Source organism: Mycteria americana, chromosome 7 (assembly GCF_035582795.1).
Source record: "Mycteria americana isolate JAX WOST 10 ecotype Jacksonville Zoo and Gardens chromosome 7, USCA_MyAme_1.0, whole genome shotgun sequence".
NCBI classification, from domain to species: domain Eukaryota; kingdom Metazoa; phylum Chordata; class Aves; order Ciconiiformes; family Ciconiidae; genus Mycteria; species Mycteria americana.
Window position 1 is genome coordinate 29,318,776 of NC_134371.1, and position 21,757 is coordinate 29,340,532.

The following is a 21,757-nucleotide window of genomic DNA, read 5'->3' on the forward strand; positions in this document are numbered from 1 at the left end:
CCTGGTTCATGGTCTCTGCAGAGCAAATGTGGGCTGCTCAGATGAAATCTGGTGGCATTTCAGGAGAGAATTTCCTTGCATCACGAGCCTGTCAAACAGTGCAATGCAGATAAGATTCAATCCTGCCTCTCACAGGCAGGAACTCCCCAGTGCTGTACAGGCTCATGTCATGGCAAGACCAGGAATGAGGAGCTGGGCTGGGCTAATGTAGGCATGAGATGGTTCTCACCTAAAACCTGTCCCTTTTTTGTCCTTTTAGGTGGGTCCCATTGGCCCCAAACCATTTCTGGGACTGAGATTCAGCCCACAGCAGAGCTAGTTCCCCTCTGTGCATCAGTCTCCTGCCTTCAGAAATCCCTTTGCATGCTCCAAAAAGTTTGGGTGTCTTCACCAGGGAGCTGGGCTTTAAGGGAGCCTCATTGCCACTGTGATGGCAAACAAACAAGTTGGAAATGTAGATTTGTCAGAACTATAATCCAGGTAGGTCCTAGTTCTTCACTTGTACAAAACCATCCATTTTCTGTCCTTACATCTGTCTATCTCTGGTCCTTCTGCAGCCCCCATCCCTGCAGGACCCAAGTCCCTCATAGCCTTTGGGGCTGAAGCGTGAGCAGAAGGGGCAAATTGGGAAAAATACTTCGGTGACTACATACTAATGTTTTAGCTTTGGCTGACACATCCCAAACTGTCATCATGATCTTCCCCTCACTGGTGCTCACAGCCTTCCTGGCCACCTAACTCCACTGGCACATCAGGGTTTGCTCCTCAAATCCCCTGGATATCTCCTGCTTGTGGACAAGGATACATTGGCACGATGCTGCAGTGCTTGGGAACGGTTTGTTACACCAGCCTGCCCCAGGGATGGGCTTCGGGTTCCTTGCCTTGGCATGGGGCGAGGTGATCCTTCTCGCCTTGCTCTCCCTGCTCACTTCCTTGGTCCTTCCTTCTCTGCCAACCCAATGACTGCGTAGCTGTGCCATGAGACATAGCCACGTGCCTCTTCTCCAAGACCTCTCCTGGTCCCCCATGCCTGGCTGGGGATGAGGAGGTGGGACCCCAGCACTTCACCCCCCAGGGCAGAGCCCTCCGCACCATGAGACATCTCGCCAGGCTTGTCCTAGGGGAAAGGCATTAGCTTCATCAAATGGCCTTCATGCTACACTGTCCAAAGCCATGTCCTACTATTTCCCAGTCCTGCTAAGTAATAACACTGCCATATATTTTTGCTGTTCCTTGTCTCTCCTTAGCATCCATGTCCGAGGCATGACCCCAAAGGCCCAGGGAAAGCAAGAATGTTGAAGAAAATCCAGATATGCCTCTGCTTCTTCTTTGTCTCGGGCATTTTGTACGAGATCTCCCTGCTGTCCAGCTGCTGCTTCTATATGCCTATGTCCAAGCACTTCCTGACACCTGAGCAGGTCTTGAACCTCGGCAAAAGCATCATCTTTCTGGAGACGACGGAGCGCCTGGAGCCGCCCCCGCTGGTGTCCTGCTCTGTGGAGTCTGCTGCCAGGATTTACCAGGACCGGCCCATCATCCTCTTCATGAAGGGACTTACGAATGACACGGCATTGGACTTGAACTGCAGCTATGCAGCCTTCTCGCTTTTGACTTCTATGAAGAATGTCTTCATTTTTCCTCTCCAGATGGAAACTATCTTCCAGGAGACCCCTCTGCTCCAGTGGTACAACCAGGTGAGCGTTATAATAAGGGGAGTATAGGGAAATAGGAAAATAGTTATAAATAGGAGGGAAAAAAAAAGGCTGAAGGAGGCTTAAAATGAATGGAGGAACGCAGGACTGGCTATGTGAAATTAGTCACTTATTTTTTTGGTTCAGATAGATTAATTTTTGTTATGTTTTGCAGTGTATTCATCTATTTGTTTATTGAACATATTATCAGCATTTTCCCCCCTATCTGGAAAATCAGATTTTTTGGCAAATGAAACACTGGTAAAAATAGATTGCATACATGTTTTGATAAAACATCGCTTAATAATCTTTCTCAACAGAAGCTGGTTGAACAAAATGTGCTGCCCAAGTCATCTGAGTGCTTGTTAATGCTGCCACACACCGACAGAGCCCACAGTAGATAAGATGCAGGAGAGATTTCAGTTTCTGTAATAGCAATATGCAAAACCAAGGTGGGATCTTGCGAGCTCCACCCTGGAAAGAAGTTCCTGGCAAACTGCTTGCAAGTTGCCGTTGTCAAATTTAGAATCACAGAAGGTGGAATTAGGTTGGAAAAGACCTTTAAGATCATCAAGTCCAACCGTTAACCTAGCATTGCCAAGTCCACCACTAAACCATCTCCCTAAGTCTTTTAAATATAGAGTCTTTTAAAGACTCTATAAGTCTTTTAAATACCACCAGGGATGGTGACTCAACCGCTTCCCTGGGCAGCCTGTGCCAATGTTTGACCACCCTTTTGGTGAAGAAATTTTTCCTAATATCCAATCTAAACCTCCCCTGGCACAACTTGAGGCCATTTCTGCTTGTCCTATCGCTTGTTACTTGGGAGAAGAGACTGACACCCACCTCACTACAACCTCCTTTCAGGTAGCTGTAGAGAGCAATAAGGTCTCCCCTCAGCCTCTGCTTCTCCAGACTAAACAACCCCAGTTCCCTCAGATGCTCCTCATAGGACTTGTTCTCCAGACCCTTCACCAGCTTCGTTGCCCTTCTTTGGACATGCTCCAGCACCTCAATGTCTCTCTTGTAGTGAGGGGCCCAAAGCTGAACACAGTATTCAAGGTGCAGACTTACTAGAGCCGAGTACACAGGCACAATCACTGCCCTAGTCCTGCTGGCCACACTATTTCTGATAGAAGCCAGGATGCTATTGGCTTTCTTGGCCACCCGGGCAGGCTGCTGGCTCATATTCAGGTGGCTGTCAAACAGCACCCCCAGGTCCTTTTCTGCCGGGGAGCTTTCCAGCCACTCTTCCCAAGCCTGTAGTTGCATGGGGTTGCTGTGGCCCAAGTGCAGGACCCAGCACTTACCCTTGTTGAACCTCATACAGCTGGCCTTGGCCCATCGATCCAGCCTGTCCAGATCCCGCTGCAGAGCCTTCCTATCCTCAAGCAGATCAACACTCCCACACAGCTTGGTGTCATCTGCAAACTTACTGATGGTGCACTCAATCCCCTCATCCAGGTCATTGATAAAGTTATTAAACAGAACTGGCCCCAACACAGAGCCCTGGGGAGCACCGCTTGTGACCGGCCGCCAACTGGATTTAACTCCATTCACCACCACTCTTTGGGCCCTGCCATCCAGCCAGTTTTTTACCCAGCGAAGCATACGGCCTGTCCAAGCCATGAGCAGCCACTTTCTCCAGGAGAACGCTGTGGGAAACAGTGTCAAAGGCTTTAGTAAAGTCTAGGTAGACAACATCCACAGCCTCATCCACTAAGCAGGTCACCTTGTCATAGAAGGAGATCAGGTTAGTCAAGCAGGACCTGCCTTTCATAAAACCATGCTGACTGGGCCTGATCATATGGTTGTCCCATATGTGTCATATGGTTGTCCCATATGTGCTGCATGATGGCACTCAAGATGATCTGCTCCATAACCTTCCCCAGCACCACGGTCAGACTGACATTTGTTTGACTCCATCTCTGTGCAGGGCAGGCATATTTCCTCCTAACTCTTCCGACTTAGAAAAAATTATTCCAAATACCAACAGTGCCAATGAAAACCCTCCAGCCTGTTTCAAATTGCTGGGTGTGATCAAGGACTGTTAAGTGGGTTGTGTCCCCCTAAAATAGCAGGCAATGATTCATGGTATCATTGATTTAACATTGTAGGTTCCATCAAAACACCTGTGAAATGTTCCTGCATTCATTTATATTAACAAAGCATTGCTCTGCACTGCCCCCTTTTCTTATTCCAATAAAATTCAATAGCTGGAGGAAGAAAAGGTGGTCAGTGACATTTGCAGGCATGCACATACAGTTTTATGGTGCCATTTGCATCCAAGGGATGGATGTGGTCCATTCCCTGGCAGTGGCATCACTGTCTCTCCTTTCCAACTCTGCAGGTAGTCCCGGAGCAGGAGAAGAACTGGGTCCATGTCAGCTCCGACGCCAGCAGACTGGCGCTCATTTGGAAGTATGGGGGTATCTACATGGACACAGACGTCATCTCCATCAGGCCCATCCCCGAGGAAAGCTTCCTAGCGGCACAGAAGTCACAGTTCTCCAGCAACGGGATCTTTGGCTTCCCTGCTCACCACAAATTTATTTGGGACTGCATGGAGAACTTTGTTCTCAAGTACAATGGGAACATCTGGGGGAACCAGGGGCCCTTTTTAATGACAAGGATGCTCAAAGCCATCTGCAATCTCACAGATTTCAAAGGCACTGAGGACCACAGCTGCCAGAACATCTCCTTCCTCAATCCCCAGCGTTTCTACCCCATACCATACCCAGCCTGGGGCCGGTACTACAAGGTGTGGGACAAAAGCCCCAATTTCAACCAATCCTACGCGCTGCACTTGTGGAACTTCATGAACCACAACCGGAAAGCCGTGGTCGCGGGCAGCAACACGCTGGCTGAAAAACTGTACAAAGCCTACTGCCCCACCACGTATGAGGACCTGATCCAAAATGCAGAGCTGAGGGATTTCACATGCTCTGAGGATGCTGTGTGACATGGTGTAAGGAGGAGGGGAGTGATCCTTCCAGCCTTCCCCATCCTGGGGCCAAAACACAGTAACCACTGGTGTCAGTAGCTGGCTTTGTAGGAGAAAAGAAAGACTTTCATAACCACCATCCCTACTCCCTTGGGACACTAAGGAGCATGTGCAGAATGGTGGTGGGTATCCATCGGACGTAGCCTCCAGTGACACTAAAGGACACCTTTGCCTCAGTTCTGTTTCCTTATAGGTGCTCATGAACCAAACCTTCCTGAATCAAACGGATTTACAGGCCTTACTAGTGAGCTTTTCCAAGGGAAAAGTTCCTAAAGAGATGCATGGCCTCCTGGGAAGAATTTCATTTCTGCACCTCTTGGCGCTATTGGCAGCTACCCATGTCAGAAAAGTTGCAAACACAACAGGCTCTGGACTGGGCTGAAGCCTCTGAGGCAAGTGAAATGCAAATGTATACCAGAGGATGGATGACAGTAACTGCTAATGAAGAGAAGCCCAAACCACTGTCTTCATTAATCTATGTTTTTCTCACACGAACTTTACACCCTACGTTTTTGAGAGGGACCTTAGCAGTGCAAGTGAAAATAAAATGGTTAATAAACCACCACTTCTCTGAGCTTGCTTTCCCCTGCACGCCCCTGGAAAATGAGTCCCATTTTTCAAATGTTTGCTCCTGCACTTTTCCTTTGGCTCCTTCCAGGAAGGTGCTGCACTGCCCCATCCTCTGAGGTCAGTTCTGGCTGCAAAGAATCACATCTCCCCCTGGAAAGGAGATGCTGAGGCACCAAGAAAGGATAGGGATGGCCCTCCAGGGCTCCCAAATTCCTTTGAAATAAATGGAGTTCAACTGGAAACGAAGTGCAGCAGTTCTGGTCACCCTTGTCCAGCTGTGCGAAAATCCCCATTTAACCCCATCAGGGCACCCAGTGACTTTTTTTCTGCCAGAGCGCAATGCATCCCCTTTCATTTACTTTTTTCCGAGGGTAATGCCAATCCACCCAACTCCCTGAAAAGAAGCCCAGCTTGCAAATCTCTTTTGAGTCTGTCTGAACAGCTGTTTTTAACTTGGGAGCAGAAAGGCGTGGGTGGATCGGTCGCCCGTCATCGCATATTTGCCATCTGCACAATGCTATCTTCTGTAAACACAGCAGCTAATGAGCATGCTGCAATCGGCAGCTTGGTTTCTGCAGCTAGAAATCGCAGCAGGATTAATCGGGAGAAGAAAGCCCTCTGCACACGGGGTTTATGTGCGCTTTGTGCTGTGTTCGGACACTGGGCTCGAGTCTCCTTCCAGCCCCCCGTGTCCCCCCCGCAGTAACTGCTGCAGTCAGTCGAGCTTCACCAGCACAGGGGCAGGCGGTGCCAAGCCGAGCGCTGCGGGCTGTCAGAGGAGCAGCGTGGCGTAGGGGAATACTTGCCACTCCCTTTCCCAGGGTGAAGCTCTCATGGCTCTTGAGTTTCACGCCCTGGTGCCGTCCACACTGGTTTAGTTTTGCTCCCTGCTCTGTTACAGCGGGTTTTGCCTGCTTATGGCGTTGGGAGCTGCTTTTTCTCCATGACTTTGACTTTCCTGCGCTGAGGCGGTGCAGGGGAGGAGTGTAGGGTTACAGCGCAGAAAGTCCTCCCTGCTTCCCGCAGGGCTTCGGACAGCCCCCGGCTGCTCCCCGCCGCCGCTCACCGCCCACGTTCATCGCTCTGCTCCCATCCCCGTTTCCCCTCTTCAGCTTATCTGTCTGTCTCTGGCAAGAAGTGAGTATTTGCCTTTTTCTGCCCCGTGGCTGACTCTCCAGGCTCCCCTCTCTGCGCAATGGCTGTGTCTGTGGAAAGGGGGGACGGGGCTGGGGGGTGGGCAGAGACTTGACCTGCTCGAGGTCCCTTTGCAGATGAGCTCAGGCGAGAAACATTTCCGAGGCTCTGCGGAGTTACATAGCGGCTCCTCTGCAGATGAGATCACTTCTCTCTCCTGCTGTTGTTTACTGTCAGGACTTTTAGCAAAGCCGGGCTGATGGCTACAAGCACAGTCGATTTCACCAAATGTCCTGCATGGAGGCTTTCTCCTGCAGCTGCCCGAGCGAGCCGCTGCTGCTTGGCCTGAGTCCCAGGAGATCCCATTTTGGCGAGAGGAGAAGCTGAGAAAGGGAGGGAGGTGATGGCTGCTTTTGGGAAGGGTCCAGAGGAGGGGGGAAGCTGCTCGAGCAGGTCATGAGCAGAGTCTGGGTCTCCTGACACCTCTCTGCTTTGCAGTAAGGTGTATCCCAAAGTTTGCAGGCTCCCAGATTTCGCAGGGGAGCAGAGGGATGCTGGCCTGCAGGGAGCAAAGAAGGCCTTGAAGAGTTCAGGAAGGTGAGGGGGGCCCCAGGGTGGTGGTGGGGGAAGGGTGGAGGAGAAGGAAACAAGGAGAAATTTCCCAAAGGCTCAGGGTTGCAGAGAAGAGGACCATGCAACAGCCTGGCCCAGCAGCCATGAGCTGGGACAGCAAACACACTGTCTGCCAGCCTGGAAAATGAAAGCCCGTCACACTTTCTGAGACCCAGCTCTACCAGCACTTTGGCAGAGCTGGTTTTCACACAATGGAGTGGAAATGGTGCAGGTGACCACCTTCAGCTCTAAGCTCTGCTGGGTGGTACTAGCTGCTACCTCTGCGATGGACCTGCACCCTTGAGGCCGATGTCTTCATCACCCAGTGGGCAAAACCTCAGTTCCAGTGAAGGAATAGCGACGCTTCTCCCTTGTGGGTGATGAAGACAGCTTTTGCCAGCAGCCCTATCATATCAGCTGACGTTGCATTACATTGCAGCGTGGAAGGCAAAATACTTTTACTGCTTTACACTAGCTGAGGACCTGTCCCAGGCAAGTGCAAGTTAGAACTGAAGAGAAGAAATAAATCTTCAGAGGTGGGTTCCCAGGTTGCCTAATGCAGTGGTTTTACTGTACAAACATCCCGCTGAAGCCATGGTTGCGTTGTCTGAAACCTTATATATATCATTCTGCATGAAATGGAGGGGAAACCCAGCAGGCTCCAGCACCCACAGGCACGCCTGAAGCAGGTGATGGGGCAATCACAGCCACGCTGCTAAGCAGCAGGCTGAAACACGGCTCGCTTTGGTGCCTGAAGACTTTGTTAATATTAACGAGGTTATGTAACACAGCCTACTTCCTGGGGTATGCGGTAGATCACTAGGGGATTTTAATTAGTGGTCCCTGCAAACCTCTCCTCTTTAGGAGTGGTTAATTCATGCAACAAAACCTCACCTGCAGGGACCATGCACCATTACCCAACAGGTCTACCTAACATCCAGCTATGAGTCAGGGCTATATTTACACCTGTATATACATATATGTGTGTGTGTGTATATATATATATGTATGTATATATGCGTACACTTCACTTTGCCTAATACAATGAATTGTGTTGTTTGACATTGCAGTGCTGCTAACCATATATATATTACAGCAATTACAACAATAATGATCTTTGCAGGCCATACAAGCCTGGAAAGGGAAGGGGCTTGCTGATCTAGTCTGATCTGGTGTTTTTAGGTAGGCACCAAAAAAGATAAAAAAATGAGCAAACCCTAGAGGGAAACTGTGGTTAACTACAATGTCACACTGATCCACAGCCATTCCGAGAGGATTTCATGCCTTGTCTGTGGCAGTGTGCAACCTCTTCCTAGGTTAGCTGCAGCCCTGAATCAAGGCTTTCTTGTGTCCTGTCGTATTGAGGCAGTGCAATAAGACAGAAGGATGAGAAAGAAGAGAGGGTCAGGTAAAATTGTTGTAGAGCTAAAAAGTGCTTAACAGAGCCACCCAGGTTGATCCAGACTGGTTCAGAGCAGTCATTGACCCCTAATGTTTACATGCAACAGGGAGAGGCCCCTGTGCGAGATAAGACTACAGGCAAAAAGGTATTCAGGTACCTGATGAGCTGATTAAGCAGACCAGAGAGGCAGAGATGTAAAGGGATTTATGCAGGGCAGGTATTGGCAGGGGAGGAGCAGACCCTCTGTCTCCAAGAGCAAGAGGGGACTTTGCAGAGGGTCTAAATGCTACTGAGCTGGACTGAGAGCAAACCAGCCTTGCAAGGGCACAAGAAGCACCATGCAGATGAAGCAACCCTGGCAGTGAAGGTAGTGGAGACCCTGGGGTAAGGGTGGAAAAACAATCCTGTGGGATGGAAAATACTCATGGGTTTGCAGACGTCACTGGCTGCAGTATGAACGTTAACCAGCTCCACCCTGTGCAACCCCAGATAACTCCTGGGAAACCCTGTGATTGCTCCAGCATCAAAAAAAGATGAGAACAGGATCATTTTATCCCAGGACACGTGCAGGCAGCACAAAAAGTGTTTCCGCTAGGCTCTCGGTTGGAAAACCCTGCATGCAGGCCTGGCTTATCCTGGCAGCCCCTTGCCCAGCTCTGCCCTGCCCATGCCATCATCACCCTGTGTGCCTGGTGGGGCTGAGCCTTGGAGAAACACAGGTTTGCAGCCTCCCGCTTGCAAACAACATTCTGGGGACTGAAATTAGGGCAAAAAAGCTGATTTTGGCACTCTTTCTGCTGCAAACAGGCAGTGATAACCACTGCCCTCTGTTCCTCTGAGTTAGCAGAGGAGAGCCTAGGAAAGCTTGGCTTTCTTGCACCACCCCTGCAGTTACTCAGCATCTCCCTGGGTTGCCTGACCCTGTTTGTCAGCGAGCACAAAAGTAGCTGCAGGCTGTGCAGGAGGCACCGGCGTGTGGAGGGCAGCGAGCTGGCTGGGAGTGGTGTTACCACCGTAGGCAGCACACCCAGCAACACACCAACACTGCTCTGGCTGCTCTGCGTCCTGGGGCGCTCAGCCTGACTGGGAACCCCATCTGCATCCAAAAACATGGTAAGTGGCCTTTCAGCAAGGAGCTCTTCTTTAAAAAATGAAGTATCTTAAAAGTGGCCAGGTGGGTGTAGCAGAAGGGAAATTGTAATGTGGGGCAGCAGCAAATCCCTAGCTAGAGACTAAGAACAATGTAGGTCTATTTCACAGATTTAAAACTATGTATTTTAAATACAATTGTTTAATTGTTGTTTAGGACACAGCTAGGAAAATGAGCAAACACCACTTCTGGAAACGATCTGGGTTTAGGTCAGAGCAAGGCACCACAGAAGGCAGCCATGTTGTGATACTAAAGTGTGTCCAGTGTTTTCTGTGTATTGTTTGAAAGCAGGCTAATTCTGTTTCCCTAAAACAGGTACACTTAGGAGGGATTTACAAATTCATTCAGAACAGGTTATTGTAAAGAGTTGCAATGTGACACTTTTAGAAGTCTCCCTTACAAAAAGCAGATGGTAAACAAACTGGCAGAATTTTTTTTGCAGAATTTGGCAAAGCAGTAGATAGGAGCTCTGTATGGGGAGGGAAGAGGAAAGGGTTTTGTTTTCTGCCACATAAGATAAGCTCTGACGTGCTCCCTGATGCCCACAGTGTGTGCAGGCTGGTGGGCGCTGCAGTGGAGCCAGAGGATGGCTGCGGGGTCAGCCGTAACACGTTCCTCTTGCCTTCCAGCCGTTTTCTGCAAACATTTACCGCCCACTGCACCAGCCCATGCCCGGGGCATCCCCAGGACTCACCATCCCGGTGGACATCCCCCCCTTCCACTTCCAGCCCCGCCAGGTGGGCGTGGACTGGCGTCGCTTCAGCACCATCGATGTGGAGCGGGTGGCCCGGGAGGTGGACGTGGCCACGCTCCAGGAGCACATTGCTGGCGTGACCTTCTGCAACCTGGACGGGGAGCAGTGCCCCCACTGCGGGCAGCCGGCAGACCCCATCTTGCTGAAGGTGCTCAGGATGGCCCAGCTGAGCATTGAATACCTGCTGCACTGCCAGGAGCCCCTGGGGACCAGCCTGGCCATGCACGCAGAGAGCCTGCAAGCTGCCCACGCTGAGCTGGCTTGCACCCAGCAGCAGGCAGCAGAGCAGGCAGCACAGCTCCGGCGGGCAAAGGAGGAGAGCAGGAGGTGGAAGAAGCTGATTGCCACACAGCAGCTCCTCCTGCAAGCTGGCCCGAACACCTACTGCAAGGTGTGTGGTGGAAAGCTGTAAGGGGCGTAAAGCACATCCTCATGCAGGATGTTCTTTGCTGCATCATGCCTTTGTAGCCCTGCCGTGGTTACACCTTGTCCCCAGAAAACATGCTGGCCAGCCCTGTTGCTTTCCCTGGCGCTGGTTCATCACCTTCATGGAGATTGCAAAGTCCTTTCTAGGGAAGCTCCCTTTTTATGTGCTAACTACGGGTAGTCAGAGCTGCCCAGAGTGTGGGAGAGGAGGTCTGTCTCTACAGACCTGGGCTGGCTGGGGAGATCTCACAAGGTCCCTGTGTCCTGAGAGATACTTCATGCCAGGGAGACTTTAAACATCCTCCAGACCAGTGAAAGATTTCTGGATGCTCCTGGATTTGGTGGTGATTTTGCTTTTTCCACCCACCAAGCTTTTTCCCACCCTTTCAGCAGGAAGCCTCCTGGCTGTCCCTTTTTGTCTGCTGCTTCTCCATCACCAAATCAACCCACTCACTTATTCCTGGAGAGTAAAAGCCACCCAAACCAGGTAATTTAGGTTCATTCAGCCTAGTCATCCCCACAAGTGCAGCTCTCCCTTCCTCCAGAGCTGGAGCAGGACCCTGTTATAACCAGGAGCTCATTGCTGCTTTGGCCACCTTATTGCACTGCTCTGTTGGGGAAAGCAGCATTTTTTTTTTCCCCCCAAACAGTATCCCTATACCATCTTGGCTTCTGCCTTCTTCTGACCCCTAAAGGGGTTTTTCTTTGCTTCAGACAGAAGAAACTCCTAATATCCTCCATCTATGTACCTCTAACATGACAGCCGCGTCTCTTGAGATCTCCCCTTTTGCTTTAAAGCAGCAAAGCTTTGTCTGCCAGGCAGGGGCTATGGGGAGCACCCCTTTCTGCAGATCCCAGTCCCTTTGCTGACTTTTCCCCCCTCTCCAGTGCCACCTCTGTGATAAAGCCTTCATGAACGACTCCTTCCTGCAAGCCCATATGCAGCGCCGGCACGCAGAGGCCACTGAGGCGGGTGAGCACTAGGACAATTTCTTCCTTCACTTTCCCAGTCAGGTTTTCCCCCATTAGATGTGGATGCTAGAAACCAGAGAGTGACCATCAGAGGTTAAAGACAACTTCTTATAACTTACTCTGCATTTCTGTGAATATTTTACTGAATGCTTTCTGCTTGCTGCCTTTCCCTCCAGCACAGGTAGGACATGCGGCCAAATATGAGACTGCATAAGCATTTAAAGCTCATCTCTGCACCTCGGTTTCCCTGGGGATCTTCTCCACCCAAAGATTCCATGGGACCGTGGGGATGGAGCTACGTTGGGGAATTTGGGAGAGTGTTTTGCTAGAGTGGGAGAGGGGTTCACCTTCCCCACTCCCCTTTTTTGGCAAGGAATTGATGATCCTTTGCAAAACACTTTGAAAGCTGCAGGTGTAACTTGCTGTGTGAGAGCCACGGAGCCTTATTACAGCTTCACCTGCACCTGGTACTTGAACTTGGCAGATAAAAAAGCAACTTTTTCTGTTTGCTGGCAGGTTGAAACACCAGCCCAGGGCTGATGCAATGCAACAGGTTGAGCTTTGCTTGAGGCACCTTTCCCGGTGCAGCCTGAAATGTCCAACCAGGGCACTTTGGCTGCTTGGGAGCGCAAGCCCAGTGCAAGGCCACGCTGCTCCATGAGCCACTAATCTCTCCAAGTTTACAAAAATAAATAATCAGAGGCCACATCTGTCATGGTTTTTCCTGCAGCTCAGCTACCTGCTTCTCCACCCTGAAGCCCTGCAGCAGTTTTGCTTGGTGCTTTAGTAGGATTCTTGCACCCCCCCAAAGCAAAATCCCAGTAGGAGCTGGCAGATTGCACCCTTGCTCACAGCACCTCTGTTTCCCTGAGCTTTGCAGAGAGGCAGAAGATGAAGCAGGTGGAGCACATGGAGGATGAGGTGGTGGAGCTGAAGGAAAAACTGCGGGAGATGCAGCAGCAGCTGGAAGCAGAGAGGGAAAAAGAGAAGCTGTGCAGGGAGCAGGTATGGGGCAAGGGCACTGCTGCCTGTTTGGAAAAAAATGGGAGGAGAAGTGATGAAACGCAGGACACTTTTAAAGCACAGGGGAAAAAGGGACTGAAAAATATTTTATGGTGGGGCTCGTATTTATTTCTCTGTAAAATTTGCCCCCAGAAATTCCTGTGGAAACATCATGTGGAAATAAGGACTGTGTAAGCGTGCCTGTCCGGGAGGCTGTGCTGCCTCGACCTCCCCATGGTGTGCAGGCAGGCTCTGAGCAGCAGTGGGTGTAATGAGAGTGTTGGTGCTCATCCCACTGGTGCCAGGGCAGAAGCCCCAGCCCTTGGTGCTTCCGGTCTGCAACCAAGATATCTCTTGCCCCAATTTCTCCACTCCCTTTAGGAAAAGGAGAGAGCTCGCCAGCAAGAAGAGGAGGGCAGGAGAGATTTGGAAAGGTGGAAAGAGGAGAGGACAAAACTGCATGAAGAGATAGATGGCCTGAGGCAGCTCTTCCTCGCAGCGTTCAAGGAGGTGGCCAGCAGGAGCAGTGTCATGGAGGGGGTGAGCAAGCACCCCTCATGCTCCTCAAGGCAGGTGGGGGCATGTCCAAGCCTGCTGCCTCACCTGGTCCAGGTGGTATCACAGGTTCAGAGCCCAAAGAGGCCTCATTTCTTTGCTCCTGGGCATGCAAGCATTTTGGGGTTGGAAGCAGTGGCTGGCCAAGGTTGGACTCCCCAGCAGGATAAGTGGATCCTCCTGTGGGGGACACAGCTCCTTCCTCTCCCCACTCCAGAAACTGCAGGAGCTTCAGGCAAGAGAAGTGGCGGTGTCCAACCTGGGGACCCTGCAGAATGACGATACCAAGGAGGCACGGGGCCAGACACCAAGCTGGGCAGAGCTGCAGGGTGAGCAGGAGAGAATGGCAGTGCAGGTGAGCAGTGTGGCACCTGTATCCTTACCCCTACTGCACATCCCAGGAGGTGCATTTGGATGGAGGTGGACCCCCATCCATGCACCAATGTGTGCATCTGCTTCATGGATGTCTAGTCTCAGCTCAGGTTCGGGTAGCAATGGGCTCCTGCTGGTGTAGAGCACTGACAGTCCGAGTCCTGAAATGGGATCTGGAGGGTGCAGAGGGCATGTCACAGTCCCAGGTCAGCCCTGCTGCAGGGAAACCCATCTTCAGCGGAGCACTGCAGAAGCTAACCACATGGAGAAGCATTTAAAGTATCAAATAAACAGAAGAAATTTATTTACCCGTGGATCAGCTGCCTTCTCAACATCTAAAAACACCTGAAGAAGGCTTTACTGTGCATGGTACCTCTGAACATGGAGTGGGGTGGGAATGGCACTACTGTTACAATTCCAACTGTCCTTTGGGACCCAAAGGGAAGCTGAGTTTCTCTGAGTATGAACACTATCGGGTGCCCATGCCCACAAGAAGCCCCCAGCCTGCAACCCGAGGGAAATGCCTGTGGCAGAGGGCAGAGCAGAGGCAGGCACTGAGGCAGAACTGGCCACAGGAGGTCCAGGTGGGTGTCGGGTGTCCTTGGCAGCTCCCAGGCACCTTGCTCAGAAAAGGCCAGGACGTTTGCCCTTATGGGTTTTCTCCATCTTAGGTTAAAAATCCAGAGATGTTAGGTGTCTTCAGAAAAAACAGCGATGCCCTCTCTGCAGACCAGCCCAGCGAGTGGTAGCCAGAAAGAGCGGGGCTACGCACTTAAAATGAGCCCTGGCTGGACTTCAAAGCCCAGCACAACAGAGTATAGTTGTTAGGTTATCAAGGAGAAAGAATAAATGAAATCCAGCGACCAAAGCTGTGTTCTATTGCAACTAATGAGAAGACACGAGCTTGCCACCAGCAGACTTTGAAGCTCACCATACATCTTCTGCAAGGCCAGATCTGCCCTTTGGAGGACACCTCAATAACAAATAAAAATCCAGAGAGCTGCCCTGGCTGGCAAAGAGAAGAGGTGGCTCCAAACACATTTTTTCCATGTTCAAGTCTTCTCATTCCTATTTTGCCCCTCTCAGTTGAAGAAAGAGAACAAGACACTCCATGCCACCCCATCCCAGGACCAGCAGGTGGTTATGGACCATGTCCATCAGCAGATGGAGGCCCTCAGCACCTGGCTCAGGGAGCAGCCCAAGGTCATGAAGTCCCAGGAGGAGAAGGCAAGTGAAATAAAAAAAAGGAGGTCTTGGTTCATCAAGGGGGTTTAAGCAGATGTTTAACTCTAAGCAGCCTTAAAATATTGTTGAGTTAAGACTAAGCCTAATTTCAAGCCCATTCTGTAATGCTTTGCTACATTTGGCTCTTCTTTGCACTCATTAAACAAGAAGCATTACATGAATATTGGCCGGCATGAACCATGCCCACTGGGGTGTAGATCACCAGAGCAACACTTTGCATTACAATTTGGAGCATCTTTTACTCATTATCAGATCTGTGAATAGCACATGGATATAACAGGATGGCATCTGATGTGCTAGTGATCGTATTATGGAAAGGAAGGCCCCTATGCTGACCCCTTACAGGTATAGTCTGCTTAAGGGAAATAACACTTGGAGAGTGTATGTGCCCACTTTAGGCTCCTGCTATCTTCTGCTCCTTTTTTAAATGCATTTAATAATAATACTCTGCAGAGAGAGGAAAAATTACCCAAAATGATAGACAAAGAAATGATCTTTGAATGATGCCCAGTCTATTTCTTTACAGATCAAGCTGCTCTCTGCAAGCAAACCGGAAGGTAATGATTGCATTTTTAAAGTGAATCAATTTGGGTCTAGATAAATTTTTCATAGCTAACAGCCCTTCAGACCACAATGTCTTCTCTGTCTCCCTCTACAAAAGCGTGCCATGGTGTCCTCTCCAGGGAGCTAGCTGTATGTCCTCTTACATGAAGCTGTGGAGTGGACACCTTCCAGTCCCTTGACTATCTGCTGCAACAGCATAGACCACAGCTCTGGTTGCTGGCACAAAACTAATTTGTCTCTTGGGTGGGTTTTGCATTGTAACCATACCCCAAAGGAATGAGATTTCAATCAAGCGCTCACAGCAAACGGATGACCTTGCTTCCTCCAAAATGATGCCAGTGGTTATTTGCATAAAAATAAGGAGCTGAGGCATGCTGTGGTTTCTTCTTTACAGCCTGGGTTTTCTATAATCAAGTGCCAGGGAAAGAAAATGGGGACTTCTCTGCTCCCTAATGCCTGTGGCACTTACTCAGACCCAGACAGGTGCTGCTGCTCAGAAAACAAAAAAGGCCATAAAACAGGAATGGCTGTTAGTGAGTACCCAAGGGGTACATTGTTGACCTACATTGTGCTACCCCTGAGGGGTAGCAGAGGGCTGTTTGCCCACTGACATCCTCCAGCCGATGGCCTTGGTGGGCGAGCGCTCTGGGGTTTCCTTTGGGGATGTTCTCCAAGGGCTGGTGCGAGACCTGGGCCAGCCTTGGATCCCCAAAGGGACAGGTGTGTCCATACTTTCTGCATAGGAAAACCAGGTGGTGATCAGTGCTTGCTTCTGTGCTGGGGCCTCAGCTCCTCTTTGACCCTCACAGGCTCCTTTCTTCCTTGCAGTGACCTGGGAGGTGACCAAAGTGGTGGCTGATGAAGAGTCATCAGGTGGGTACCAGAGTTGGGACCATCCCTATCCTGAGAGCACCAGGATGAAGCTGGCGTTTGGCTTGGGGTGTTGTGCAGTGAGGATGAGGGGGTGCTGGGCAAAGCTGGTGGTGATGAGGTGGTGGGCTGGGAGTAGAGGGGATGAGCTTGCTGGTCCCCTCAGCTGTGCAGAGTATGACAGCACCATGACCAGCCCTGCTGCCAATGCTTCACCCAGGAAAGCTGTCCCAGGCAGCTGCTGGGCTGTGGGTGGGATTTTGGAAAAGTTATGGGCAGGAATTAATCAAATTAGAGGAGGAAGTTGCCCCTTCATAGGGGCATGTCTGCTTCATAGGGGCATGTCTGCTGAGAGCAACCAGTTGCTTGGTCTGGGCCTGGTGGGACCCATGTCCCCAAAGAGGAGGACGGACCCACCAGCCCACTCCCCAGGGTGCAGACCACGTGTTGCTGTGCTGGTACCAGCACGCACCTTTACTCCAGACAGGGAGGAGGCTGCCCTGGGTGGGAAGCAGAGGTTGCTGGAAGCCCTACAGAGAAACCCAAACCTCCTGAAGCAGTTTCGCCTGATCCTGGAGGAAGTGCTGGAGGAAAAGCTGGAGAGCATGGGGGTCAAGAGGGTAAGTCTGCCCTTTCAGTGCCAGCGTTTGCAGTGCCAGCCCTGAGCCAGTGCAGGGACACAAAGATTTTTTTTGGGGGGAGAACAACTGAAACACTAGCAAGCAGTGAAAAAAAATCCCTGTGTCAAGCAATCACACCCTGAGAGGCAAATGGGAAGGTGGAGGCAGAATCACACGGTAGCACAGGGAATAAACTGCTGTGCTTCCATCTCTGAGGTTGGTTACTATAGTATATCTCCAGCAAATCTGTCTTGCAAGCAGCCTTTCATATGCTAAGTTAGCCAGGGCTCCCTCTCTTCTAGGAAAGGAGGGTGTTTGAGGGTACAGCAGCGCCTGTCACGGGGATTTCAAGGGGACTTTCACTGTCCAACTCCTTTTCATTCCAAGCATATTAAATAGTACCTCCTACAAGTCTTCCCAAGCTCCTGGCAATGCAACACCACCACCTAGCACCTTGCAGAGCTGGTGCAAGGGCAGCGAGCAGGCAGGCAGCAGGCACAGCTGCTGGAGATGCACATTGCTCTGTCAACCTGCATTTCTGAGCAAGGCAGCATTTCTGTTTTGGGTCCCAAAGGCACAAAGAGAAAGCAGTGACTGAATGACTTCTTGTGTGATTGTTTCCTGGAGGTGCTTGTAAGGAGCACTCCTGGGTTCATTTCATGTAGGCTGGAGCCCTGGCATGTCCCCCCTTTCCCTGACATGTTATTTGGGACCATTGAGGTGGTGTCAAAAGCAGCAGAGGTGCCCAAAGCCAGGCCCACAGGCGTGCACACCCCTTCACCCTTTGCTTCTCATCACTTTGCATCTCTACAAGCCCAGGACATTGGTGGTTGCAAAACTTGCTCGAGTTACAAATACCTCCTAAGAGAAAATGCTGCACTTACCCTGTAGCCTAGAAATTGCCCAAAATAGCTGAGATTTACTCTTCAGCGGTCATTTACCAAAGCAGATGAGGGCTTTGCAAATGATGACTGAAGCCTCATTGTGGGCTGTTTGCATTCTGCTGGGGAAACGATGGGTGTCAGGGCTGGTGAGAGCTTCCTTGGGGTTTGGACAGGGCTTGGAGCTTGCAGGATGCTCTTGAGATATGGGTAGTGCTGCCGAGGGCTTCTTTCACCACCCCACACTGTGGGAGGATAACATCAGGCTCCTCAGCCACCCTCTGCTTTAGGTTGCAAAGGGAATCTCCACTCGGACCTACAAAAGCCTCCAGGCTATGGTCAGACTTCAGCAGCAACAGAAGGCTGTGAAAATTCCCGGTCTCCTCCACCTGAGGGATGAGTTGGTCCAAGCAGTGATGGGGAAAGTCAGGCGGTGCAAGAAGTCCAGTGCTACTTTGCCTCAACAGCTCTCCATCATCCCAGGTGAAGTGACCTCTTGTCCTCTCTACATACATGGGGACCTATGGCCACAGGATACCATTCCCTTACCCAGTGAGACCCAACAAGACAGAGAAAGGGTAGGAAAGGGCATTTAGGGTGATGCAAGTCTGCAATTGCTCTCTGCTGCGTATTGACCTCACGTGGGTTGGCCTGATGTTTTCAGGAAGAAAAGATCAGTGAAATACAGGTTTAGCAGTGCTTGCAGCTCCCTTTTCCCCACTTTTTCTGCATGCTGCCATGTTGGGTGGGCTGCGTGTCTCCCCCAAGGGCAGCCCACAGGACTACCAGGAGGTGGCTGGTGATTCTCCTTGCTCTCAATATTGCCTCCCAGCTCAAAGCCTGAAGAGCCCCAGGTCCCTTCGTGGGTCACAGCCCATGGTGATACCAGCTGCAGTAGAGCCTGAAGCCTCGCTAATCCCCCAGCCTGCTCCTCGGAGCAGAGCCCGCTCCACCCACAGCCCCCTGAGGACTCCCTGGGGCACCCTGCAGACCTCCAAAGCCAGCAGTCATCACCGAGGAGTTGTCCCACAGTGGAGGTGAGTCCCATCACCTCCTTTCAGTCTCCCGGCAGGTGGGCAGTGCCCGGGACCCTCGGCCACAACCTGGCCCCAAGTATGCTGAGTGCTGCCCAAACACCAGCACCTTTGGAAAGTGCAGAGTGGTGGGTGATGTGGCACCCCAGAGGGGTTTGTTTGGAAAAGGAGTTTCCTGGGGTCTCCCTGCCCATACGGGCTGACTCAAACAACTTGGCAAAGTCAGACCTGAGGGCTTGTACCTACCATGTGGTGCTGGAGACAAACATGGGGCATTTCCCACTGGTGTTCTTCCCCTCCTAGAACCTCTGCAAGGGGATGAAGGAGTTCTCTTGGGATTTTGAAGCAAAAGTAGTAAAGATGTAAAATAAAAGCTTGGAGAAACTGTGCAGACCACGCAGAGAAGAAACAACATAGAGAGGGTGTGAGGTGGCAGCAGAGAGGAAGAGGAGCTCATCTGTGACCAAAAGCAAGAGAGGAAAAGGAGTTACTTGTTTGCTTCAGGAGCAAGAAAAGTCCAGATCTAGGTTTTAAACTCAAGCAAAGCAATAACCAAATGCAGGGCAAGGTATGGGTGTGAGTGTTTGTTGGAGATGCCAGGAGGAAATTGTTTGCAGTCAGTGGGTGTGACGGACCTGTCCAAGTCCATGGTGAACACAGAGCTTCTCCGTGGGCTAACCTGCTCAGGGTCGGATCGCAGCCCAGAGCATCACAGGGCTTCCCTGCATCTGCTGCAGGAGTGGGAAGGGGGATGCCAGAGCAACCCGATGCCTGACCCATCTCTCTGTGCACCAGTTCAGAAGTGATGCTGGGAAGGAAGAAACCTGCCCCATGCCCTGCGAGGCTAAGCTCTCAGCAAGAGCCAGCGCTCTCTGCGGTGGTGCCATGGGATGAGACGGACTCCGACGGGTGGGACCTGGACTTGCTGCAGGAAATGGCTGGTTCAGGTACCGCCTGTTCTTGTGGCAACCGCTGTGGGTCAGCGAGGTGGTGGGGACAGTCCTGGGTCACCTTCTTCCTGGGGCTGAAGTGGGACAAGTCCTACCCTGCCATCCCCCATACCTAGCCAGGCAACGGGGCATTGGTGACTTTAACCATCTGCAACGTGTGTGCCTGACCCTCCCAGGGTATTTTTCTAGGGCTCAATAAATCCTGCAACTGTTTCTCTGCAGAGGGAAACCAGACTGTCTAGAGGATGCAGGGAACCCCACAGGACCCAAAGGCCTGTCAAACACAAGGAGGAAAGCTTGTTTTAACTGTCAGCTATATGCTGTAAAACTGGATGGGAACCATGTGTCAGGGAACGAGGTGGGGACTGCTCCTGAGCCCCTTGGAGAGTTGGGGGGGTGGCGGGAGGCACCTCTTGCCCTATGCATTAACTGCAGACAGCAGCAAGTACTCCTTGCATGTGGCTTTGGTGTGTCCCAGGCCAAAATAGAGCTGTCGGTACTCTGCCACACACCACTAGCCCAGGCTGCATGTGCGGATGGAGGTTTCCTTCAGCATCCTTGCACGCACAGGATCATTACCCACCCAGTGCTTGCTCAGGGAGGGAAACCGCTGTGCTTTATGCTATGCACAAAATATTTGCTTCCTGAAACAGCTCCATTGGGACAGGTCAGGACAGTGCTAGTAAGTTTAAGCTATTTAGAAAAGAACTTGCCCTGGGGCAGCCGGCAGTCCCATCCCTTTCCACCGAGCTGTGCCATCACTGTGCCTTGGGGCCCCCTGTTTAACCTGCTCTGCCCTGCACAAGGACAGCCACATCCACGATGGTGAGGCTCTTGGAGAGACGCCTGGATGCAGTGGCACAGAGACCACCTGGTGGGGTGAAACCCTTCACAGCCCTGAGCTCGGCATTGCCCAAAACCAGCCAGCCCACCAAGAAACTCCAGGTATCTTGTGCGAATGTGGCCATAGGGATGTTCTCTGACATAATTTCCATTAAAAAAAAAAAAGGCATGTCAAACCCTCTTCTCAGCTCCTACCCCTCAGCAGTGCCACAGGGCATAGCCTGTGCACAGGGAGTTCAAACTTAGAGCAGCAGAGACTTGGCTCTTGGCCCTTCCATCCTGTCACAGTTGTCTGTCCTTCCCCTAATGTTTGTCCATTCACCCTCTTTGAGAAAAGAAAAAGGAAAAAAAAAAATCATTATTCATGCAATTGGGAGCAAAACACTAAGCACCAGAGAATCGAATTGAGAAAAGGTCTCTGGAACAAATCCAGAGATAATTGGAGTGATGCAATGGTGAAATTATTAAATTACTAAAACAAGACTTAAACATAACCTCAATTTATGGGGGAGAGCTGATGTAATTAAAGTGGTGGCAGTGTCGGAATCAAATTGGTTTTTTAGGAAAAAAAATTTAAAAGGATTGTACCCAAGGAAGGCCCAGCACAAATATTGAGAAGATTTTTTTTTTTCTTATTGCAATGATGATGAAATTCTGGGCCTTCATCTGGCAAAGTTTAAAAAAAAAAAAAAGTGAAGCATGAGATTTATGGGACAATTTGCAAGCCATGGAAATAGAGAAAGGGTCTCCTGTGTGGCATCCCAGTGCAACCATGTTTGGTCCTCTTTGCTCTGATTTTTGGATCAGCCTGATGGAGAAGAAATCCCTGTTGATTTGTAGTGGGGGAACACAGGGTACAAATGTGGGGTGTGGGTCAGGCCCTGCTGCTGCCCTTCACCCTCTCTGTGCTCCTCTCCAGCTTGCAGGTGACATCAGTGACCTGGAGACCTCCTCCCTGGAGAACCTGGCCAAGCCACCGGCACTGGTGGCTGCTGATGCTCAGGGGGCCACCTTGGTCCCCAGGGCCCTGGGGAGCCGGGCTGCAAGGGGACACATGGTGGTGACAGGGAAGTGAGAGTCCTCTGCCAGCAGCCACTGGATGGTGC

General features: G+C 51.1%; 2 protein-coding genes across 2 annotated transcripts; both read left to right on the top strand.

Annotated features, from left to right (window-relative positions):
* The first annotated feature begins 363 nt into the window (after positions 1-363).
* A4GNT (alpha-1,4-N-acetylglucosaminyltransferase) lies at positions 364-4,653 on the top strand. Its single transcript, XM_075509178.1, has 3 exons — positions 364-480; positions 1,248-1,694; positions 4,042-4,653. Exons 1-3 carry the CDS (start codon positions 364-366, stop codon positions 4,651-4,653), a joined length of 1,176 nt encoding a protein of 391 aa, XP_075365293.1.
* A 158-nt stretch (positions 4,654-4,811) lies between these two features.
* DZIP1L (DAZ interacting zinc finger protein 1 like) lies at positions 4,812-21,757 on the top strand. The gene is made up of 20 exons (XM_075509131.1): positions 4,812-4,817; positions 4,889-4,939; positions 5,028-5,087; positions 5,729-5,967; positions 6,898-6,996; positions 8,381-8,414; positions 10,193-10,708; positions 11,632-11,716; positions 12,596-12,720; positions 13,099-13,257; positions 13,490-13,627; positions 14,731-14,871; positions 15,416-15,446; positions 16,282-16,326; positions 16,807-16,943; positions 18,115-18,307; positions 18,657-18,861; positions 19,654-19,814; positions 20,620-20,753; positions 21,571-21,757. The coding sequence occupies exons 1-20, from the start codon at positions 4,812-4,814 to the stop codon at positions 21,724-21,726; spliced, it is 2,715 nt and encodes a 904-aa protein (XP_075365246.1). The 3' UTR covers positions 21,727-21,757.